The sequence below is a fragment of the Pristiophorus japonicus genome, chromosome 3, assembly GCF_044704955.1.
Source record: "Pristiophorus japonicus isolate sPriJap1 chromosome 3, sPriJap1.hap1, whole genome shotgun sequence".
Classification (NCBI taxonomy): Eukaryota; Metazoa; Chordata; class Chondrichthyes; family Pristiophoridae; genus Pristiophorus; species Pristiophorus japonicus.
Genome location: NC_091979.1, coordinates 268,483,576 through 268,505,010, shown reverse-complemented (window position 1 = coordinate 268,505,010; position 21,435 = coordinate 268,483,576). Strand labels below are relative to the sequence as shown.

The 21,435-nt window shown below is 41.3% G+C and overlaps 1 protein-coding gene across 7 annotated transcripts in view; it reads left to right on the top strand.

The window, feature by feature from the left end:
* LOC139260276 (arginyl-tRNA--protein transferase 1) overlaps window positions 1-21,144 on the top strand; it is a 320,830-nt gene extending 299,686 nt beyond the window's left edge. For all 7 annotated transcript variants that reach the window (XM_070876677.1, XM_070876682.1, XM_070876681.1 and 4 more), the window contains one exon: window positions 19,747-21,144. In XM_070876677.1, coding sequence (XP_070732778.1) covers window positions 19,747-19,925 — 179 coding nt within the window. In that variant the 3' untranslated portion in view covers window positions 19,926-21,144. The remainder of the gene's footprint in view (window positions 1-19,746) is intronic.
* The last annotated feature ends 291 nt before the right edge of the window (window positions 21,145-21,435 follow it).

The window sequence follows — 21,435 nt, the reverse complement described above, 5'->3', positions numbered from 1 at the left end:
TCTGTTTGGCTCAAAATTTAGCCAGGGTAGTCAATACAGTGGCAAGTATTCCTCCCCAGGAAAGGCGTGAGTTCAGGGGCAGCACAGGCCAGCCTACACGGCGATGTGTATGCACACTAGGTCCATGCAGCAGAGCAGGTCTCCAGTCGTCTTGGATAACCCTTGCCACTGGACCAAGACCTAGCTCTGTCAAGCCCGTGTGGTGGCTGGTGTGCAACGGCCACCACACGTTAAAAAGATCCATGCACAGGCATCTTCCAGCCTTCAGGATATAGTTCAGGACCAGAAATATTAGGTCCTTCATTGAAACACCTGTGAGCTCATCCTTTTTAGGCATGGTAGAAAGTCATCCTCGTTTCGAGGGACTGTCTATGATGATGAAATATTCCTAGTTGTCTCACCGTTCACTCTCGTGAGTGGAAGATTAACCCGGGATACTTCAAAACATCTTCAAGAATTGGGGCACACTGTGATGGGCCTGTTCAAAAGATATTAACAAACTTGTTAGGGAGGTTGTTCAAGCTCACTCAGAGTTCTTTCCAACGCCAATAACCATTTTCACTTGGTTGAAGTAATTGCCCCATTGTTGCTTCCACTGTGTGGGTGCTGGTAGAACCCCAAGTTATTGTTTGCTTTCGTACAAGTACATTTAGGCAGTCTCGATGGTTATTTGTTTCCTACAGTGCAATCCAGTAAGGAAGCCATGCATAACCAAAAAGATGGTTGAATGCATTTTCTTACACTGTTACCATCTTGCAGGGAAGAAGCTCAGCGACCAGATTTGGGGTGAATCTACCTATTTCACAGCTACTGTTCCAGTTGATAGGTTTTTCAAGGCTGTCACAAGCTGAAGAGAACTTGATCTATGGGTATAGTGATGTAAAGGATATACTTCTGAAACAGTGGAGAGAATTTGAAAGTGACCACAAATAAAATGTGCTCCTTACTGAAAAAACAGTCTTAGTAGTCAATGTGATATTTTCCAGTTGGCACCAGCACTGTTGCCTGTCTCAGATGAGTCTTTTGATCACAACTAGATAAAAGCAGATAGGTTTGCTTACGTGGGAAGTGTTCACAGCAGCACGAGAGCTGAATATCCATCTCGACTGCAGAATTTGAATGCACTGCAGCAAGGTGTTGGAACTGGACCAACTTCCCAGAAATGAAATGGATTCAACCATCTGATGGTCATGTTTATGCTTATGTTCCAATAAGAACCTGATAAGATCAGTGGATAATTAAAAATTACTTTAATTACCACTTTTCAAATGGATATGTATCCAGTCATATAAATCAGAACAAAATAACTATGCTGCAAATAGTTCAAGTTGTTCCTTCTTAAATCGGCAATTCAAAAGAGCAAGAACACCTTCTTTCCAGAGGGGGCTCTAGAAATACACCAGAAGCTTGACAATAGAGTGTAGATGGAGTTCAAAGGATCGCAAGGTAATTACGCATGAAGAAGGGCATTAGCTCATCTGTTCAGAAATACCCTACTGTCCCGTCATTGGTAAATCATTCCACATTTCTGCATCCATCTTCTGTCATTTCCATGTATTGATCACTCTTCATGCGAAGAACAACTTTCAGACATCAGCCCTTAATTTTCCTTTCACTAGTTGGAACCTGTCTTAATCTTGCAATCTAGTTTGAAGCAATTTTCCATATTCTATATTTACTATATTCTTAACTATTTCAATATCTCAATAGCACCACTTCTAACAGGAAGAAAGCAAGGCTGGAACTAGTTCTGGGGAATGAAGTGGAGCATGTTTTCAATAGGAGAGCTTTGAGTGAACACATAAGAACATAAGAAATAAGAGCAGGAATAGGCCATTTGGCCCCTCGAACCTGCTCTGCCATTCAATAAGATCATGGTTGATCTGATCATGGCCTCAACTCCACTTCCCTGCCCGCTCCCCATAACCCTCAACTCCCTTATCGTTCAAAAATCTGTCTATCTCCACCTTAAATATATTCAAAGACACAGCCTCCACAGCTCTCTGGGGTAGAGAATTCCAAAGATTCACGACCCTCTGAGAGAAGAAATTCCTTCTCATTTCTGTTTTAAATGGGCGACCCCTTATTCTGAAACCATGCCCCCTAGTTCTAGATTCTCCCAAGACGGGAAACATCCTCCCTGCAACTACCCTGTCAAGCCCCCTCAGAATCGTACATGTTTCAATAAGATCACCTCTCATTCTTCCAAACTCCAAGGAGTGTAGGCCCAACCTACTCGCCCTTTCTTCATATGACAACCCCTACATCTCAGGAATCAACCTCATGAACCATCTCTGAACTGCATCCAATGCAAGTATATCCTTCCTTAACTAAGGAGACCAAAACTGTACGCAGTACTCCAGGTTGGTCTTACCAACACCCTGTACAGTTGGAGCAGGACTTCCATACTTTTATACTCCATCCCTCTTGCAATAAAGGCCAACATTCCATTTCCCTGCATGCTAACTTTTTGCGTTTCATGTACAAGAATCCCCAGATCTCTCTGTACTGCAGCATTTTGTAATCGCTCCCCATTTAAATAATAATTTGCTTTTTTCATTTTTCCTACCAAAGTGGATAAGCTCACATTTTCCCACATTATACTCCATCTGACAAATTTTTGCCAACTCACTGAGCCTATCTATATCCCTTTGTAGATTATTTGCATCCTCACAATTTGCTTTCCCACCTATCTTTGTATCATCACCAAATTTGGCTACGTTGCACTCGGTCCCTTCATCCAAGTCATTAATATAAATTGTAAATAGGTGAGGTCCCAGCACTGATCCCTGTGGCACCCCAGTAGTTACTGTTTGCCAACCTGAAAAAAATGACCTATTTATCCCGACTCTTTTTTCTTGTACAGTAATCTTTTCTGTGGCACCTTATCGAATGCTTTCTGGAAATCCAAATACACGATATCTACTGGTTCCCCTTTATCCACTCTGCTCGTTACATCCCCAAAGAACTCGAGCAAATTTGTCAATATGATTTCCTTTTCATAAAACCATGCTGACTCTGCTTGACTGCATTGTGATTTTCTAAATGTCCTGCTACTACTTCCTTAATGATGGACTCCAGCAATTTCCCAATGGCAAATGTTAGGCTAACTGGTCCACAGTTTCCCCCCCCCCCCCCATAGCTCATTGATTATCAATTATTGGGGTGCTTTTAATGTCTTCTACCGTGAAGACCGATACAAAATATTTGTTCAAAGTCTGCCATTTTCCTGTTTCCCATTATTAATTCCCTAGGGTCATCCTCTAAGGGACCAACGTTTACTTTAGATACTCGCTTTTTTATATGCCAGTAGAAGCTCTTACTGTCTTTTTATATTTCTTGCTAGTTTGCTGTCATATGCTATTTTCCCTGTCTTTATCATTTTTTTAGTTGTCTTTTCTGGTTTCTAAAAATTTCCCAATCCTCTGGCCTTCCACTGTTCTTCGCAACATTGTATGCCTTAGTTTTCAATTTGATACCATCCTTTACTTCCTTAGTTAGCCAGGGATGGTTCATCCTTCTCTTAGAGTCTTTCTTTTTCACTGGAATAAATCTTTGCTGAGAGTTATGAAATTTCTCCTTAAATGTTTGCCACTGCTTTTCTACAGTCTTACCCTTTAATATATTTTCCCAGTCCACTTTAACCAACTCTGCCTTCATACCTTTGATTACCTTTATTTAAGTTCAGGACACTAGTTTGAGACCTAGCTTTCTCACCCACAAACAGAATTTGAAACTCTACCAGGCTATGATCACTCTTCCCAAGGGGATCCTTCACTACAAGATCATTAATTAATCCAGACTCATTGCACAGTAGCAGATCTAAAATAGCCTGAGCCCTGGTTGTGGTTCCACAACATATTGTTCCAAGAAACCATCCTGCGTACGCTCTATGAACTCTTCCCCAAGGCTACCTTTGCCAATTTGATTTGTCCAATCAATATGAAGATTAAAATCGCCATGATTATTGCTGTAGCTTTCTTACAAGCCTCCATTATTTCTTGATTTATACTCTGTGCTACAGTGTGGCTACTGTTTGGGGGCCTGTAGACCACTCCCACCAGTAACTTCTTTCCCTTATTATTTCTTATCTCCACCCAAACTGATTCTACATCTTGATCTTCTGAGCCAATATCATTTCTCACTACTGCACTGATCTCATCCTTTATTAACAGAGCTACCCCACCGACTTTTCCTTTCTGCCGATCCTTCTGAAATGGCAAATACCCCTGAATATTCAGATACCCAGCCTTGATCACCTTGCAACCACGTCTCTGTAATGGCAATCGGATCATACCTATTTATTTCTATTTGTGCCGTCAACTCATCTATCTTGTTATGCTTTGTGCGTTCAGATATAGAGTTTTTAATTTCGTCATATGTAAACGCTCTGTCCCTTCCTGTCACACCCTGGTTATCATTACCCCTATCGCTACCCTGAACTTTTGCCTTCTCCTTTCTCTTTGACTTTTTTAATTTACGCTCACCAGATCCCTCCCCCCACTATTTAGTTTAAAGCCATATCTACAGCCCTAGTTATTCGATTCGCCAGAACACTGGCCCCAGCCTGGTTCAAGTGAAGTCTGTCCTGACGGAACAGCTCCCTCCTATCCTAGTACTTGTGCCAGTGCCCCATGAATTGAAACCCATTCCTCCCACGCCAATCTTTGAGCCCTCTGATCCTATTTACCTGATGCAAATTTGCTCGTGGCTCAGGTAGTAATCCAGAGATTATTACCTTTGTGGTTCTGCTTTTTAATTTAGTCCCTAGCTGCTCATACTCCCTCAGCAGAACCTCTTTGTTTGTCCTACCTTTGTCATTGGTACCTACATGGACCACAACAACTGGACCTTTCCCCTCCAAGTTCCTCCCACTCCAAGTTCCTCTCCAGCCCAGAGGAGATATCCTTAACCCTGACACTGGGCAGGCAACACAGCCTTCAGGACTGTCACTTTTGGCTGCAGAGAACAGTTTCAATCCCCCTAACTATACTGTCCCCTACCACTACCACATTTCTTTCTCCTCTATATCACTAGGTTTACAGTAGTTATGGAAAAGGATAAGGAACATTCAAATGTGAAAATACTCAACTGGAGGAGGGCTAATTTCAGTAAATTGGAAAGGGATCTGGCCCAGGTAGATTGGAATCAAAGATTGGCAGGCAAAACAATAAATGAGCAATGGGAGGCCTTCAAAAAGAAGATAGTTCGGTACAGATAAGACAAATTCTCATGAGACTGCAAGGAAGGGCATCCAAAGCTAGAGCTTCCTGGGTGACTAAAGATATAAAAATTAAAATGAAACCGAAAAAGGAACGCTTATGATAAATGTCAGATTCAAAATTCAGTAAAGAACCAAGCTGAATACAGAAAGTACAGAGGAGAAATGAAAAAGGAAATAAAAGGGGCAAAGAGAATGTATGAGACTAGATTAGTGGGAAACATAAAAGGAGCCCAAAAGTGTATTATAAACATATAAATAGTAAAAGGATCGTCAAAGAAAGCGTGGGGTTGATTAGGCACTAAAAATGAGATCTTGTGGAGGAAGTCTGCATGGCTGAGTTAGCAAATGAAAGAAGAGGATGCTGCCAATGTCACAGTAAAGGAGGAGATCGTAGAGAAATTGGATAGGATAAAAATAGATAAAGAGCAGGTACTTAAAAGGTTAGCAGCACTCAAAGTAGAAAAATTACCTGGTCCAGATGGGATGCTGAAGGAAGCAAGGGGGAAATTGCAGAGGATCTCGCCATAAAATTCCAATCCTCCTGAGATATGAGAATGATGCCAGACAACTGGAGGATTGAAAATGTTACACCCCTCTTCAAAAAAGGGACAAGTGATAAACCCGACAACTACAAGCCCATTAGCCTAACGGTGGTGGTGGTGGGGGAACTTTTACTGACACTAATATAGGCCAACATTAATTGGCATTTGGAAACTTAGGGGTTAATAAATGAAAGCCAGCACTAATTTGTTGAAGGAAATTGTGTTTGACTAACTTGATTGTGTTCTTTGATGAAGTAACGGAGAGGGTAGGTGAGGGCAGTGCAGTTATGTGAAAATGGAATTTCAAAAGGCATTTGATAAAGTACCATGTGATGGACTTTTTAGCAAAATTGAAGCCCATGGGATTAAAGGGGCAGTGGAAGCGTGGATAAGAAATTGGCTTAAGCAACAAAAGGCAGAGTAGAGGTGACCGGTTGTTTTTCAGGCTGAGGGAAAGTGTGTAGTGGTGTGTCCCAGAGGTCGGTGTTGCTTTTTTGATATATGAACATGACGTGGGCATACAAGGCATCATTTCAAAGTTTGCAGATGAGACAAAACTGGGAAATATAGTAAACAGTGAGGAGGATAGTAACAGACTTCAGGAGGACATAAATAGACTGATGAAATGAATAAACCCATGGGTAGATGAAATTTAACGCTGTGAAGTGATTCATTTTGGTAGGAAAACTGAGGAGAAGCATTACAAACTAAATGTTATGATTTTAAAGGGGGTGCAGGAACAGAGAGACTTGGTGGTGTAGGTACACAAGTCTTTGAAGGTGGCAGGGTAAGTTAAGACGGCTGTTAAAAAGGCATATGGTATCCTTGGCTTTATAAATTGATGCATAGAGTACAAAAGCAAGGAAGTTATGCTAAACTATAAAACATCGATTAGGTCCCAACTGGAGTATTGTGGCCAGTTCTGGGCACCACACTTTAGGAAGGAATGCAAGGTCTTAGAGAGGGTGCAGAAGAGATTTACTAGAATGGTACCAGAGATGAGGGACTTCAGTTACATGGAGAGATTAAAGAAACTGAGGTGGTTCTCCTCAGAGCAGAGATGGTTATGGGGAGATTTGATAGAGATGTTCAAAATCATGAAGGGTTTTGATAGTAAATAAGGAGAAATTGGTGGCAGAAGGGTCAGTAACCAGAGGGCACAGATTCAAGGTAATTGACAAAAGAACCAGAGGCGACATGAGAAACATTTTTTACACACCAAGTTGAATGCACTGCCTGAAAGGGTGATGGAAGCAGATTCAAAAATGAATTGGATAAATACTTGAAGAGAAAAATTTACAGAGCTATGGATAAAGAGCAGCGGACTGGGTCTAATTCGCTAGTTCTTTCAAAGAGTCGGCACAGATAAGATGGACCAAATGGCCTCCTCCTGTGCTATATCGTTCTATGATTCTGTGCTGGGTGAAGTGGAATTTCTCGGGTAGTTTGTTGAAAGGACATAATCTGACCTCTGACAAGGAGGTAACCTGATCTGCTGATACCTTTACACAACAGATTCAGAATCCAAATGTGGTAAATGCATCTTATAGTTCCTTACTGTGCTAGATTGGGGAAATGACTGGTAATCTCTGTAGGATTTTCAGGAAAATGCAGACCTCTTTCTAGAAAGATAATGTTGGCCCTCATCCACCACATGTGCTAATGACCTCAGTTTCACAACATTTCCCCTCCCAAGGTTGCCACCTCTCTTTTTCCATCTCCCCCCCCCCCCCCCCCCACTTATGCTAGTGGTAGGGGCAAACAATTCAGCAAGTGTGAGCTCCATGGGAAATTGTAAACAAGAACCAGGCCTGTTTCCACAATCGTTGAATGAGCATATAGACCAGAGTCTTTAAGCCAACCCCACCCCCACTCTTCTCAAGCTAGCTGTAGATGATGAAAATGCACTCATTTGTTAGTTGTCATCATTGGCAAAAATTTGGCCGATGGAGTATAATATCGGAAAATATGAGGTTGGCAGGAAAAATCAAAGAGCAAGTTATTATTTAAATGGAGAAAGATTGCAAAGTGCCGCAGTACAGCAGGACCTGGATGTACTTGTGCATGAATCACAAAAGGATAGTATGCAGGTACAGCAAATAATCAGGAAGGCCAATGGTATCTTGGCCTTTATTGCACAGGGGATGGAGTATAAAAGCAGGGAAGTCTTGCTACAGCTATATAAGGTATTGGTGAGGCCACACCTGGAATACTGCGTGCAGTTTTGGTTTCCATATTTACAAAAGGATATACTTGCTTTAGAGGCAGTTCAGAGAAGGTTCACTCGGTTGATTTCGGGAATGAGGGGCTTGACTTCGGAGGAAAGGTTGAGTAGGTTGGGCCTCTACTCATTGGAAATCAGAAGAATGAGAGGTGATCTTATCGAAACGTATAAGATTATGAGGGGGCTTGACAAGGTGGATGCAGAGAGGATGTTTCCACTGATGGGGGAGACTAGAACTAGAGGGCATGATCTTAGAATAAGGGGCCGCCCATTTAAAACAGATAAATTTCTTCTCTCTGAGGGTTGTAAATCTGTGGAATTCGCTGCCTCAGAGAGCTGTGGAAGCTGGGACATTGAATAAATTTAAGACAGAAATAAACAGTTTCTTAAATGATAAGGGGATAAAGGTTTATGGGGAGCGGGCGGGGAAGTGGAGCTGAGCCCATGATCAGATCAGCCATGATCTTATTGCATTTATATAGGCCTTTAATGTAGAAAAATGTAGAAAAAAGTTCCAAAGCTCGTCAGAGAAGCATAGTAAAAAAAAAAATGAATGCTGAGTAAAGGAGGAGTTATGAGGAGGGCTGACCAAAAGCATGTGCATAAAAGTGGGTTTTAAGATGGTTTCTTAAAGGATGAGAAAGATGTGTGAAAACAAAGGGATTTAGGGAAGGAATTCCAGAGCATGGGGCTTAGATGACTGGAGGCATAGAAGCCAATGGGGGGATGGGAGAAGGGATACACAAGAGGCCAGAGTCAGAGGAATAATGTGGGGGTTTTGTAGCGCTGGAGGAGGTTACAGAGATGGACAGGGGCGTGATCATTAAATAATTCAACACAAGAAAGATGCAACTGGGAGCCAATTTATGCCAGCAAGGATAGGGTTGATGGGTAAGCAGGACTTGGTGCAGGATAGGGATATGGGTTTTGGATGATAAGTTAATGGAGATTACAGGATGGAAGGCCATCTAGGAGAGCATTGGAATAGTCGAATCTAGAGGTGACAATGTCATGGATGAAGGATTCAGTGGGAGATGGGCTGAGGTAGGGATGCATACAGTAGCCAGGGAGGGGTTGAAGTTGTTATGGATATGGAGTTTCTGGTGGGGAACAAAGATAATTGCTTAGATCTTCACACTGGAGTAACTTGCAGCTTATCTAAGACCGGATGTCAGACAAGCATTCTGAAAGCACAGAGGCAATGCAGAAACCTGGGTGTCCTCAGCATACTTGTGGAAGATGACCCCATTTCTGTGGATAATGTCAGGGGGCGGCACGTAAAAGAGGAGGGGGATGCCATGGAAATGGCCTGAAGAGACTCTAGAGGTAATGGTGTGTGGGCAGAAAGAAAACCCATTCCTCGCGATCGAGAGATACTGTGACTACAATCAGGTAGGTAAGAGTAGAGATCTTTGAGTTAGCACAGAATAGAGAGAAATACTTGAATCAAATCCTTTGTTCTGCATCAAATGTGTGCATCTTTTAATTAATATAGATTGTCATATTAATTTAAAGTTGTATTCAAGTAGTTTTTAGTTGGCATAAACTAGAAAGAGTCGGATCATTTGTAACTATTGTCGCATTTTAGCTTTTTTCTTTTGTTCACTATTGGCCCCAAGTTTCGACATGATTTGCTCCTGATTTTTTGGAGCAACTGGTGTAGAACGGAGTATCTTAGAAATCAGAATTCTCGTCATTTAGTTTGCTCCAGTTCTCGTCAGTTAGAACACTTTCACTTTGGAACAGAATTTTATTTTCAAAAGGGGGCGTGTCCGGCCACGTACGCCTGTTTTCAAAGTTTCGGCAGTGAAAACTTACTCCAAACTAACTTAGAATGGAGTAAGTGAAGATTTTTGTACGCTCGAAAAAACCTTGTCTACACTTTAGAAAATCAGGCGTAGGTTACAAATCAGGCGTAGGGAATGGGGGGGGGGGGGGGGGCGGTTTAAAGGGAAGTTTACAAACATTAAACACTTCAGTTTTACAAATAAAGAGCCATCATCAATAATAAATGATAAATACATCAATAAATCAACCAATAAATCAATCAAAAAAAATTAATAAGAAATAATTTTTTTTTTAAATCAATAAATAAAACATTTTCTATTTACCGACTGCAGCACCGGGAGCCCTCCAACAGCGTGCTTGGATGCCCCCACCCCCCGCAGTGTGTCTCTGTCAGTGTCTCTATCTCTCTGTCTGTCTGTGTGTGTCTCTCATTCTCTGTCTGTCAGTGTCTGTGTTTCTGACAGCGAGGGGAGGGGGAGGGATGGGAGAGAAGGGGGAGGAATGGAGGAGGGGGGGAGAAGGGGGAGGGGGGGATGGGGGGGGACTGGAGATGTGGGGGGGAAGGAGAAGGGGGAGGGAGGCTGAACGGGCCGGGCCCAAGACTTCGGGCAGGGCCCGTCCCCAGCACCAGATTTACAGGTAGGTGGCGTTGGGTCGGGGAGAGCGCGGGTCAGGGGGGTTGGTGGGAGGGAGGTCGGTTCGGTTCGGGTCAGGGAGAGGAGAGGGAGGTCAGGTCGGATCCAGTCCAGGGGGGGGGGGGGCGTGGGGAAGCGGGAGTCGGGTCGGTGTCGGGTCCGGTCCGGGGGCGGGGGGGAAGCGGGAGTCGGGTCGGTGTCGGGTCCGGGGGGGAAGCGGGAGTCGGATCGGGTCAAGGCGGGGGGGGGGGGGAGGGGGAAGCGGGAGTCGGGTCGGGGTCGGGTCCGGTCCAGGGGAGGGGGGGGTTGCGGCAGAGCGGGAGTCGGGTCGGTGTTGGGGTCGGGTCCAGTCCAGGGGTGGGGTGGGGGGGAAGCGGGAGTCGGGTCGGTGTCGGGTCCGGTCCAGAGGCAGGAAGCGGGAGTCGAGTCGGGTCGGGAGGAGGCAGGAGCTGGGCGTGGGAGGTACAGCCTGATCCACGCAGCCCCAGTGAGGCCATTCGGCCAGGGGCTGTAGCGCGCGTGTGCAGAGGTCCCGGCACTGTTTTCAGCGCAGGGACCTGGCTCCGCCCCCCAGAGCTCTTGCTGCGCTGCGCCGAGCTGCAAACAACCTGCAGGGAGCTGGAGAATCTGGAGGGTTTTTTTAGGCGCACTTTGTAACGCGAAAAACGGGCCTCCAGGTCGGGACTGCGCCCTTCTAGGGGCGCGGCTCGAAACCTGGGCCCCTAAATTCTCTTCAATATCTAATGATATGAATAGAGTTACCAACTCTCCTGGACACTGCTGTGAGCAACTGGAGAAGAATTACTCCATCTTGACCTGCAACAAACAGCAGAGTGGTAAAGCACCCAGGATGCAATGTGGCCCTGGCACGTGTGCGCTCTAACCGGTAAAAACACGCAATGGATAGAGCGGTTACAGAGCGCAAAGGATTGTTGGTATTGTGTCTGCCATTATTGACCAATTGCAGCAAGGATTGGTGTGTTGGACGAGCAACAGCAAGAACTTGGGTTGGAGTAGCTGGAGGCGAGAGGTGATGATTCCTCCTAAAATCCAATCCAACCAGTGTTGGTAAACCGAGATACGAGGGATGTTTCTTGAATGTCTGCATTCTGAAAAGACTGCTGCATGTGTGGTAGGTTTTGTCGAGTAGTAAACTGTAAACAATGACCAAATACAGAGTAGAAATATTAAAGCTCTTGTAGTTGCAAAAGATGTGCTATCATGTGGAGGTAATCTTAAGGAATTCAGGCAGAGAAAATACTCATTGTTTACTAACAATAGTATGTTTGTCACAAGCTGTATGATCACTCATGCATGGTTTTGATCAACATCGTTCTAAAATACACCACAAACATCAGCACTTCTTGGAGATTTCAACAGATTAAACATATGGAATTTAAAGCAAGGAATTCCTCCAAATGAATGCATAGTTTTAAGCTGCATATTTGTCGAATGCTGCAATTTTCCAATTATACTGTGTTTGAAACACTTTCTCAAACAAAGATCAATCTAGTTGACAAAGGCGGTCTAGGATAGACGATCATTGATGTGATAGAATGCTAGGATTTGAGCTCGACTGAACCAGTAATATTAATTAGACTGATTGATCTTGACTGATTGGTTCACAATGATGTTCCTGCTGAATACTCCACTAAAATGAGTAAAGATCTCTATGTCGTACTGGGAAAATACTTTGAGCAACTTTATGTATAATCCAACACAAACACCCTGGGAACTGTTCAGAAGCTATGAAAATTGATATGTGAAACACCTTGTTACTTGTTTTCACATTTGAAAGCTTGTTAACTCCATTATTGCAGAGAATGTGTTTTGAGATGATCAGAAACTGGGTCATTTAATGGTATGTTGATACCCTTTCACAAAGTTTGAAGCTAATTTTGTTCATGGAACAGCTAGAGCAACATGGTCCCCACTGCGGGTGAAATTCAACTTTGGTGGGGGCATAAAGCAGGCAATAGTAGGAATGTTATACACTCCACCTGATCTTACCTTTCCATTGAAATCCAATTTTTATTTCCATCTAATTTTCTTTTTCTCTCTCCTCAAAGAAATATTTTAATTTATATAGCACCTTATCACATCTTTCAAAGTGTTTCACATATCAATTTTCATTAAGTAGTGCCTTTAGAGCAATAACATATCTAGGAGACTTCGTAGATGTGCAAATTGAGTGCCTTTATTATAGAACAACATCCCAAAGTATTTCACAGAGGCATAATCAAAAAATAGATGCTGAGCCAAAAAAGAAGATATTAGAGGGGGACCAAAAATTTGGTCAACAGGGTGGGTTTTAAAGAGGGCCTTGAAAGCAGAGGGAGTGAATTCCAGAGCATGGGATTTGCAACTGATCATCAATGGTAGGGAGTAGGGAGGCACAAGAGGCTAAAGTCAGCGTAATAGGAAGTTTGGGGAGTTGTAGGGCTGAAGGAGGTTATAGAGATCGGGAGAGCATGACCATTAATTTAGACATGAAGATGAGAATTTTAAATTTGAGGTGTTGAGAGACCGGGAGCCAACATAGACCATCAAATCGAGCGGTGATGGCTGAGCGGACTTGATGAGAGATACGATACAGGCAGCCGAATTTTGGATGAGCTGAAGTTTAGGGCAGGTAAAGGATGGGAGACTGACCAGGAGAACATTGGAATAATCAAATATACAGGATGAAGGTTACAATGGCAGATGGGCTAAGACAGATGCAGGTGATATTAGAGAGTTGGAAGTTGGGGTGATGGAGAGGAAATTGGGTCGGACACTCAGCTTTGAGTTGAATATGATGCTGGGGTTGCGAACAGCCTGGCTAAGCTGTGAGTGGGGAGGGCAAAGGAGCCTGTGGTGGGGCCCCAAGATGAAAGCTTCGGTATTCCCAATGTTTAGCTGGAGGAAATTGCAATCCATCCAAGGTGGAATGTCAGACAAGCAGCCTGACAATACAGAGGCAGTGGAGGCATTGAGTGAGGTGGAGGTGGAGAGGTAGAGCTGGATGTCATCAGTGTACGTGTGGAAGCTGACCCCGTGTCTGAGAAAGGGGGCGGCATGTAGATGAGAAAGCGAAGGAGGCCAAGGATGGATCCTTTGGGAATTTATTACAGAATGTAGGGTCAAAGAGGCCAGACCACCTGCCACCCAAGGAGAAGATGAGGTCGTAAATGAAGCCAAAATTGCAAGATCACAGGGCGTGTTTTGGAATGTAGAACTGGAGGAAATTGCACAGTAAGGGAGAAGTAAAGCCATAGAGATATTTGAAAATGCAGTATTCAGTGGTTTGGGGGACTGGGAGTCGATGGAGATTAGCAAGAACAGGCATAATGAAGATGGGAGGCTAATGTTTTGGTGGTGTTTGTTGAAGGGTGGATGTTGGCCATGACACAGAGAGTTCCCTGCTCTTCCAATAGTCCATGGAATCGTTTAACATCCACCTGCACTATTGCAACAGGCAGCTGGAGGTTCAGTTTAACGTATCATTCAAAAGCTGCAGTTCCTGTTACAGTATCTCACCCAAGATCAACCCTTCATTTCAACTAATTTTGAAAAATTTGGGACAGTTCACCTTAAAAACATACATCTATTGTGCCCCATAGTTCACCTCGTGGAAGCATAGTTGAGCAAAGCACAAATGAGCCCTCCCTGACCCATTTTCTATGTCTTCACAAGTTTCCCTGCCAAGACTGGCAAACGTATATGTCAATCCAACTCTGGTCTCCTAGTTTGGGTGAAAAATCGATTTTAACATATATTGCAACATATTAAACATGTATTGCAACAGTGACTACATTCCAAAAGTACTTAATTGGCTGTAAAGCGCTTGGAGACGTCCAGTGGTCATGAAAGGCATATATAAATTCAAGTTTTTTTTTAAATGAACTGTATGTAATACATGTTCTGATATCAGCTAAATTGAGATCTTAATCCTTTTCCACCTACTTTGTCAAATGTTACTTTTCTGGTCTCTAGAATATAGTCTACTCTAAACAAATAAAGTTCCCAATGTTTAATTTTAATAGTAATGCTTTACTGAAATTTAAGACCTATGTAATAGCTAATGGATGCCTATAGTTGCTTTGGGGAAACTGAAAGAGGCTCTCCTCAGATGTTTTTTTATGAAGTTTTCAACCCTTTTTTAAAACCTGTAATTTGCCAAAGGAATGCATTTTTATTCCATCCCTAATCCTATAATTAGCCTCAACTGATGAGTGGTTAGAAAGCATTTAATGTTAATTACGTTTAATCCGTTTACTTGACATTTACATTTGCCCATACCACTGTATCCAGCTCTGATTCAGAAAGCTTTGTTCACACATTGTGCCCAGAAGAGCAGGTGTTAACATTAGGGCTTATTTTTAGAATTAAAACATTTTAGGGAATTGTGATCAGTCTGTTCATTTCCTGTGAATATTTTATTAAATAAAAACAGAAAATGCTGGAAATACTCAGCAGGTCGGGCAGCATATGTGGAGAGAGAAACAAAGTTAATGTTTCAGTTCGATGACCTTTATATGTTGGATATTGATAACAATTATGGAAGAGGAGGGAATAACAGCATTGGGAGAACTAAACTATGAGAGAGCCAAATTAATAATAATACTCCCTGCTATTATAATAGTCCATTGGATCATGCAAGGAGAGGAACCACATGCTGAAGGAGATTAAAAACAATAAAACAAGGACTTTATTTTTATTATATACGTGTTGCTATTCAATCATGAAGCTGTGGCAAATTTTACGGTGATTCTATTGTCGGTGAATTATTTTAATTATTTATAAATCATACAAAATTAAGTGTCCTGGATTTATGCAAGATAATTGCTTTCATGTTTCAACAGATGCTTCATTTGAAATTATAATATCTTGCTCTTCTCTGCACTTGCTGTGCTACTTTCTATTTCATCAAAATAGGAGTAATTGGATTCAATATTTGGGTGGTGTTTCCTGATCAAACCTGAAAAAAAAATGTAGGTGATAATTTTAATTTGAAGAAAAGCTTTTTCGATTTAAACAGAATTGTCTCATTATAATGCCAGCTGCTAACCAGATGGTTTGTTATTACACAGCATACTCTATTGAAACAACATTAATGCACAATCACTTTTTTTTCTTAAACTATGTATAAGCATTACCAACAAATATAGGGCAACAATTTTTTTTTTCTTGGCTGAGACTTTCAGTATTGAACACATCATTAAGATATTTATTCACCATGTGCATGGCATTGGTAAGTTTGTTGTCTGGAGCAGCAATGTACTCAAACATCCTCTTTTAAGTTTTTAAAAGTCTCATAGAATTCTATACTGTCTGCATCAGTTGTTTGACCAACTGTCTGCAGTAGGGTGTGGGCTACCTTAAACAATCTGTGGAGCAAAGACTCTGAATAGTATTCAGTTCTTCGTCAAGCATAATGACCCAAATCTTGCTGTAGTGGGGAATCTTGCAGTGTGCGCTGTTAGTTAGACTTTTTCCTGCACCCTTTAGATTAAATCTTTTGTGTTGCAACTTGCTGGAAGGCAAGCTGATAACGGGCTATCTGGGACCTTAGTGAGTGACGGGGTCAACAATGTTTCTCCTTAACCAATGAGATTTGAGGATTGACCAAAAAAAACAGAGAAGGGGTGAGAGGAAGTGTGAATTAATATGAGTGGATTAGAGTCAAATGAGGTCCAGAAAGAAAAATAAAGGGAGGGAACAAAAGATTGGATTAAGAGAGGAAGAAGGAGACAAAGGAAAAATAAGAAAAATATTTTTTTTTAAATTGACATTTTAAAAATCTCTAACAAAACTTTATTACATGCAGGAATGAGACTCAACAGTTTAACTAGTTCCCTTTCTGGGCCAGAGATCGACTGGCATTGCATTAACAATTATACGTTGTTAAAAGGGTATTCATTATGAGCGTTAACTTTCTCTGGCGAGTTTAATGAGCAATTAATATGCAAATCCAGCAAGTTCTTAAATATAACAGGAAGGCAGAGCGACGTAAATCAACCAGAGAGTTCTGGAGATTCGCAATTAATGGCATATCTCTTTATTCCCTGAGCTAGCAGGCCAATTTGCGCATTAATAATGGCGGTGACGTTATTTTCCCATGAAGATTTGGTCCAATAATTACTTAAATTGAATTGAAACCAGACACCTAAAGTATGTAAATTATGCAGTGTCGGGTTCATATTGAAACACTTCATCTGTATGATTTTGTTGCATTTAATCTTGCATTTCCTGCTTGCTATCTAATTTAAACATGGGCTTGCAATACTTTTACTGAGAAGGGTGAGTGCAGACTGTTTTTTCCTGGTTAGCAGAATGTGTTTCACCTGACTCCAAACATGAATGCTGGTGTTGATTGATCAACAGTGGTATATAAAATTGCTGATCAGATGCAATCTTCCCTGGTATATGATTTCCACAGCTACCCTGTCGGATTTAACTGGGATGAACAATTATACTTCATCGTATTCGAGGATCATTTATAGTCTGGTTCTGTTCAGCAAGCCAAGCTGCTTCTACATAATCCTTTATAAAGCTTCAAAATATATACACAATTTTAGTAGCGCAAAACAGGGCAACAGATGAATTAGCTAACGTTGAGTTTCTTAAGAAACTGTGGTACAAACTGCATGCTTTAAATGGTTGATATCACTGCATAACATGTAACATTCAGAAAAGAAGTAAAATGCATTTATATAGTACCTTATCACACGTTTCAAATGTTTTAAAGTACTTCACATATAATGGATTATTTTGAAGTGCTGTGACAATACATAAATGTTACACAGCCAATTGTGGCTGCCAATTGCACATGCCAAGATTCCACACCAAGCTTCCACAAAAGCAATGAGATGAATGACCAGTTAATCTGTTTTTGGTGATGTTGGTTGAGACTGCAATGTTAGCCGGGACATTGGATGAACTTCCTTTTTCATATTGTACCCACCTGAACAACAAAAGCAGGCAGCCAAGGCCTTCGTTTGCTATCTCATCTATAGGCCAGCATATCTGATATGTAGTATGCCTCAATAAAGAACAAGCTTGCATAGTACCTTGGAATATCTCAATATGCATCCAAATAATTATTTTTGAAGTGCAGTCACATTAGCGTTTGTATATTTTAGATCACAGGCCAGTAACATCTGTTCACTATCTCCTTATGTTAACACTAGGTCCCTTATCTGAGTGGTAGAATTGTAAACCCACAAAATAGACAATTTGACTAATGAGCCTGTGACCAAGCTTCTCCTCAACCTGGAAGATATGGAATGGTTCAGGGGAGAAAAGGACAACTTAATTTGAATATAAAGAAGTAGAAATTCTGGGAACACAGTTGTGCTTCTGCAAATGCTTTGTCCCAACTGTGACTCCATCTTAAATCACTGACCTATTAGATAGATTGCCAGCAGCAGTAACAGCAGTGCAGGACACCCACCAGCACAAGTGGCAGGATATCAGAGCGACATCTTGACGCTCCATCGGAGGAGTTCACAGGCCGGTCTGGCCATAGATTCTTTACACTTCCCTGATCCTGAATGGTAACCACCCCCCCCCCCCCCCAAGATTCAAACCCCCTTATCTGGTCCTTATGGTAGAAACCAGATTCAAATAGGATCAGTTGATTTCCACTTGAGGGGAGACCACATGTGACCAAGTATGGCACATATGCCTGTTTTCTGCAGGCAGACAAACCACAGTCGGCTTTTCTAGCGTATTTGGTGGGATTTCTGTGGGAGCCTGAGAAACCCCCCCCCACCCTGCCAACATACCCTCAAGCTAACACTGGAATGGGCTGAGAGGGGGGTGGATGAAGTGCTCATCCCCTCCCTAGTGACATTTATTGTGGCAACTATAAAGGGGCGGAAACCTGGTGGAGATGGGTTGCGACCCAATTTCCTGTCCCTCCATTACCACAAAACCTGAATTCCATCCCATGGAAGAGCAGAATTTCTGGACTACAATCTCTATTTAAGGGCACAAACAAGTCTGGTGGGGAAAAATAGATCAGCTTATCCAACAGAAGGATTAGTCATTACGAGTATCAGCTTGTTTCAGTGGCAGCACTTTGAGTCAGAGGTTGTGTGTTCAAGCCCCACTCCAGCCCTTGAGCATATAATCTAGTCTGACACTTCAGTCCAGAATGGAGGTAGTGTCTCATTGTCAAAACTGCTGTCTTCCAGGTGAGATTTTAAAGGTCTGCCTGTTCAGGTGGACATAAAGGTACCTCTGCCAACATTCCTTCCTAAAGCAACACCAACAAAAAACATTAACTAGTCTACTCATTGTTGTTTGTGGGACCTTGCTGCTACCTTTGCCTATAAAACAGGTGACTACACTTCAAAAGTAATTAATTGGCTGTGAAGACCTTTCTGGCATCCTCGGGACATGAAAAATGTTATATAAATGTAAGTTCATTCATTCTTTCATCATTTTGGAATGAACAGATGTGAACTACCCATCTTAAGCTTACTGGCCAAACCTCTCAAAAATAGAAAATGAACTAATATTTTGCTTAAATAAAATTAAGTAGAAGCCTTTTAAGAATTATTGATTGGACAGAAATTGAATTAGAACTGTAACACATTTTAGTTTGTTGCAGATTTTACACTGACTTGTTTTGACATTGAATGCTCATCAATAAGAATCCTGTATTGGCTGTATCCTCTTCAATTTTATATTCATTTCCTCTCGCTATTTCATTAGCTTGAAAAATTGCACATCTGTTAACTTTTGTAATTTTATAAGTTGGAAAATATTTACCAATAATTTACATTTATATAGCATTTATGGCATAGAAAAACACCCCAAAGTGCTTCACAAAGGCTTAATCAATAAAAAGGACAGTAGAGTAAGGACATGGGGACAGTTTACATTAAACAAGCATTATCCAATGTGTTTTACTTCTGTTAGAACCTGACTGATGTAGAGGAGTTGAAAGAAAGAGATATGCAAATTCTAGTTAAAAACTGTAACCCTTCAGAAATGATGTTTATTGAATATTTTTCTTGAAAGTACAATGAAGAGAATCAAAATGGTTTAAACTCAAAATGAACACTGTTCGAACATTAAATCTTATTTTATTTCCTGACCTCTGTCTCCATGTGGTTGTTTTAAATTTACACCTATTGCAAAAAATCCATTTGTAAATCTAAATTACTTACAATTTTGTATATTCGTACTTTGTAAAAAATCTCAAATCTTGTACCTTAAATTTATTGGAACTATTTGGACATTGCCTGACAGTATATTGCTGTTTACTGAGTGTCTAAATGATAAAATGAATGTCTACAGTGTGCAGTCTTTATTAGGCAACTATTGCTGTTTTTTTTCCAGGAGATGAAAAGTGTTTCCGAGACCTGGGTAAAGTTCTGGTACTGTACAGGAGTACAGTTATGCCTTATAGCATCTATCAGAGACGACAGAAGAGAGCCAACGATGAAGTAGCAGTACAACAATATGCAAGCCTGGTTGGACAGACCTGTGCAGAGCGGATGCTTCTTTATCGAAGCTAAATACATGCTTTTTATGTTAGGGACGTAGAGATAAGATAGCACTGAATGCTAAATGAATGCTGTGTATCAATATCCGAATACAAAGTTCCTATTTTAAACATTACAGCTCTGACCAACCACTCAATACAGTGTGTGTGTGTAAATGTATTTTCTTTGTAGCCTACACAACATTTAAGTTTAGAAGATATAAGTGATTCTCAATCTTTTTCCAGGCAAGGGCACACCATTTCAACTTTCTTTGCACTGAACCTCACCAAAAATGTCTCATTGTCTCACAATGTCTGGTTTAGGATTCTCCTGCTCTGTTCTTTCACTGTGATTTCTCTTCCTTTTTTTCCCCTCTGTGCTCTTCTGTTTATTTCTCTTCCTCTTAATTCCTTTCACGTTCTTTATTTTCTCATTCCATTCTCTTAATCTTGTGTTTCCACCTCACCTGTGCTCTTTTCCTCTCTGCTCCTTTACATTTGATTTCATTTCTTTTCATTTTTCCTTTTTCTCCTCAGCGAGTAGGTGCTAAACAACAATCTTAGAGAGCTGGATGGGGTGCCACATATTACATGCTGGATATATGTATGCACATTGTCTTTGCTTATGCCACCGCCTTTACACTGAAGATGGGGAATGTTAGCTTGGTGAGAATATTGAAGTTTTGGAAGGGGTAAGAGAATGTGTCCAGACTCCAGGATATTCAGAGGCCCAGCAGGTATTGTGGTAGGACAGAAAGTTGTTGCAACCAAGTTTATGGTTAAGTTTGAATTTTGTTTCGTATTATGGATGATGAATTGTTTCTCTGTAGATTGGCTACTGAACATAAATCCATGGCTTCTCTAGAACCTCAGAAAAATCAGCAGGAAGTAACTGATTTGCTTTTTAAATTATTTTTTAATTATTGAAATAGAAGAATGATGCACGCCAGACACAAAACATACAGTGCGACGAGGGAGCAGCCGTTGCAGCAGATGTATTGTTTAATTTTTTTTGCTACGAAGTGTTTAAGAGAAATTAAAATTAGGGAGAAAGGTTTTGCATAACTTGATTGATGAGTAATAGCAGTGGAAATTGACCAATTAGAAAGGAGAAAATAGACCTAAATACTGAACCAACAAGGAAGAAAACTAGGGCAAAGGTCATGATGTACATGACTGATATAAATTTTATTATAGAAATACTGTATTCACATAACACTGCAAAATAAATATAAATGCTTCTCTAAGACTTATCTATTTTGAATACAATTTTTTAAATTTTTATACATAAAGTTATGGTTGAATGACCCAAAGATTAATTGATGGAATGCTCCAGTGGCAGAGTGAGCTCATTTCACACTTGGCTACAGCATAGACATAACAAGTTATCATGAAGTACATTGAGAAGAGAAGCTATTGATCATGGATATACAGGTGATGACAGAAACTGCATGGATAGAAAGCATATGTTGTTAGACAAAGAACAGCACTTTTCTCAGTGCCTGTCAAGCAATATATATATGGTGGCAAATGCGTTATACTGG